Raw genomic sequence first — 3,188 nt, forward strand, 5'->3', positions numbered from 1 at the left:
CCAGCTGGTATCTACTCCCTTCATTCCATAACATAAGCAGTGTCAAAAACCCTCCTATGTTATGCCATTTTATAGAAGTGTTGGCATGACATAAAAGCGTGTAGTTGATCTACGTCGTACGTGGATTATATCATTTGTATACTTTTTTATGAATCTAAGGTTTCTAGTATGAGGTATTTCAATGTAGAGAAACAAATTTAAGACATGACTGATCACAGTCCACAAACGCGTCCGAACGGATTTGTTGACGTTTGAGGGGTCAGATCTACTGTCCACGCCTGTAGATGCTCTATATAGATGAAAAACGGAGTGAGTATCTTACAAGTAATGAGCACAGCTGGATGCGTAACGCCTGCCGCCTCGGTGGGTGGCTATGTCAGGATGTGTTCACACCCGGCACGTATTCCATTCCACCGCAGACCGCACCACCGCATATCATGCGTAACGCCGGATCATCCAGTTTTGTTCTCATCGTAGGTCCAGCTTCCGTCTTCCTTGTGCCTGCCCAAGAAGACGCCCACCACCGCTATAAGAGCGCGGCGCATCTATCAGTCTTTTCATACCCATCTAGCTCTCCGGCGAACAACCGGTAAGTGCGGTGCCGGCCGGTTGGGATGGACGAGGCAAGCTCCCACGCCGCCGCCAAGGCCGCGCCCGTGCGGGCTGTCGCCGTTTCCCGGGTTGCGCCGTCGGTGCTCGGGCAGGGGCAGCGCGGGGAACGTGTGAAACTTTCCTTCCTTGATTCCTTATGGGTCGTGCTGCCGCCGATCCAGCGGGTGTTCCTGTACCAGCTTGGGGAGGATGGCGGCAGTGACGACGGCTTCCAGGCGGTGGTCGAGCGACTCAAGCGCGCTCTCGCGGACACGCTGGCGCACTACCTGCCCCTGGCGGGGACGCTGGAGTACGTGGTGGAGACCGGGGACGCCTTCGTGGACTGCACCAACGCCGGGGTCGCCTTCATCGAGGCCGAGGGCGGCATGGATGTGCATCGTCTAGCTGGCGACGAGGCGCACGACACCCTCGCATTCCTGAGCCTCGTGCCGGAGCTCGATGCCCGGGTGCTCCCGGCGCCCGTGCTGTCAGTACAGGCCACTCGTCTAAGCGCCGGCCTGGCGGTCGGCCTGTCTGTGCACCACGCAGTCGCCGATGGACGCGCCGTGTGGCGATTCATGGAGGCCTGGTCTTCTGCTGCCCGCGAGGGCTCCCCAGTCACCAAGGTCCTCGGCCCGCCACACTACAGCCGCGACGTCATCTCACACCCGAACGCCGACGAGCTCGCCCGCGAGATGCTAAAGACCGTCGCGCCCAATCTCCCAAAGGTAATTTTCGGAGCCATCAAGCGAAGCGAGCCTTGTGTTTTGTTGACATTGGCATACATCCTCGCAGGTGAGGGGGCAGTACGACTTCAGCCAGCGGTTCCTGCTGGCGCGTCGAACGTTCTACCTCGGCGCGGACGAGATCCGGTCGCTTAGGCGGCGGATCGACGACCTCGCCTCCGCCGAGGCTACTGCCGCCGGTGGCGACGCGCCCCAGCCGAAACCAGTGTCGACGTTCGTGGCGCTGGCGGCGCTGAGCTGGACGGCGTTCGTTCGTTCCAAGGGGCTCGGCGCCGGGGACGACACGTACCTGGCGTTCCTCGCCGACCTGCGTTCCCGCCTCGACCCGCGTGTGAGCGAGGCTTACCTCGGCAACTGCGTGCGCGCGTGCCTGGCGAGCTGCGCCGACGCGGCGGATCTCCTCGGCCAGGCGGGCATCCTCCGCGCGGCGCGGGCTGTGCAGGCCGCGGTGGCGGAGATGGAGGCGGCACCGCTGTCCGGGACGGACAAGGGATGGATGCAGAAGCTGATGCGGCTGCCGTTCCAGCGGCTGACCAACGTGGCGGCGAGCCCTCGGTTCCGGGCCTACGAGGCGGCTGACTTCGGGTTCGGGAAGCCCGCCCGCGTGGAGCTGGTGTCCATGAACCATGACGGCGAGATGGTGCTCGTCGGCGGCCGCCGAGATGGCGAGGTGCAAGCCTCCGTGTCGATGAACCCGGCGCACATGGACGCATTCAAGGCCTGCATCCTCGGCTAGATAAATTTTCACGGGCCCGTCCGGCCTTGCGCTGTTGGGAATTAATCTAACTTGCAAAGTCATGGAGTTGAGATCTTGTTTGTTTCCCACGACATATAAAATTCAGTTTGGCTAAAGCACATTTAGATGTGTCATAAGTATTACACATCTAAGTTCTATGTCATTGATCTTACGTCGAGATTCGTGTGGATATTTTTTCTTTTTTCTTTTACTTTATGTTTGATTCACTCACTTAGATATGTAATAACTAGATCACATCTAGATGTGCCCTAGACATCAAATTCAAAATTGTACTAGCAAAAGAACCCGCGCCTTGCAACCAAAAAATACATAATCTTCAATGGCAATGGCCATATTTTACTTTGTCACCGAGATACACTATTACTCTCAATTTTGTGAAATTATGAACAATTTTTAAAATCGGAACATTTTTTAAAGTGTGAACATATTTGAAATCATGTACATTTTTCAAACTGATGAACACTTTTACAAATACTTGAACATATAAAATTCATGTACATTTTTCAAACTGATGAACACTTTTACAAATACTTGAACATATTTGAAATCATGTGCATTTTTCAAACTGATGAACACTCTTACAAATACTTGAACATATAAACTTGCAAAGTCATGGAGTTGAGATCTAGTCTGTTTCCCACCACATATAAAATTTAGTTTTGCTAAAGCACATCTAGATGTGTCATAAGTATCACACATCTAAGTTCTATGTCATTGATCTTACGTCGAGATTTGTGTGGATATTTTTTTTTCACTTTATGTTTGATTCACTCACTTAGATGTGCAATAACTAGATCACATCTAGATGTGCCCTATACACCAAATTCAAAATTGTACTAGCAAAAGAACCCGCGCCTTGCAACCAAAAAATACATAATCTTCAATGGCCATGGCCATATTTTACTTTGTTACCGAGATACACTATTACTCTCAATTTTGTGAAATTATGAACAATTTTTTAAATCAGAACATTTTTTAAAGCATGAACATATTTGAAATCATGAACATTTTTCAAACTCATGAACACTTTTACAAATACTTGAACATTTTCTTAAACCAAGAACATTTTTGAATTCATGAATATTTTTTACTAT

At 51.3% G+C, this 3,188-nt stretch overlaps 1 protein-coding gene across 1 annotated transcript; it reads left to right on the forward strand.

Annotated features, from left to right (window-relative positions):
* Window positions 1-432: 432 nt before the first annotated feature.
* Window positions 433-2,366, forward strand: LOC125547665 (phenolic glucoside malonyltransferase 1-like). The gene is made up of 2 exons (XM_048711475.1): window positions 433-1,319; window positions 1,387-2,366. Exons 1-2 carry the CDS (start codon window positions 615-617, stop codon window positions 2,071-2,073), a joined length of 1,392 nt encoding a protein of 463 aa, XP_048567432.1. The 5' UTR covers window positions 433-614; the 3' UTR covers window positions 2,074-2,366.
* The last annotated feature ends 822 nt before the right edge of the window (window positions 2,367-3,188 follow it).

This window comes from Triticum urartu, chromosome 3, assembly GCF_003073215.2.
Source record: "Triticum urartu cultivar G1812 chromosome 3, Tu2.1, whole genome shotgun sequence".
Classification (NCBI taxonomy): domain Eukaryota; kingdom Viridiplantae; phylum Streptophyta; class Magnoliopsida; order Poales; family Poaceae; genus Triticum; species Triticum urartu.

What these genes read in the sequence shown, in the direction of transcription:
- LOC125547665 (XM_048711475.1), top strand. Translation starts at nt 615, where the DNA reads ATGGACGAGGCAAGCTCCCACGCCGCCGCCAAGGCCGCGCCCGTGCGG. An exon ending in TCGCGCCCAATCTCCCAAAG is followed by an intron (nt 1,320 to 1,386) that starts GTAATTTTCGGA and finishes ACATCCTCGCAG; the next exon opens with GTGAGGGGGCAGTACGACTT.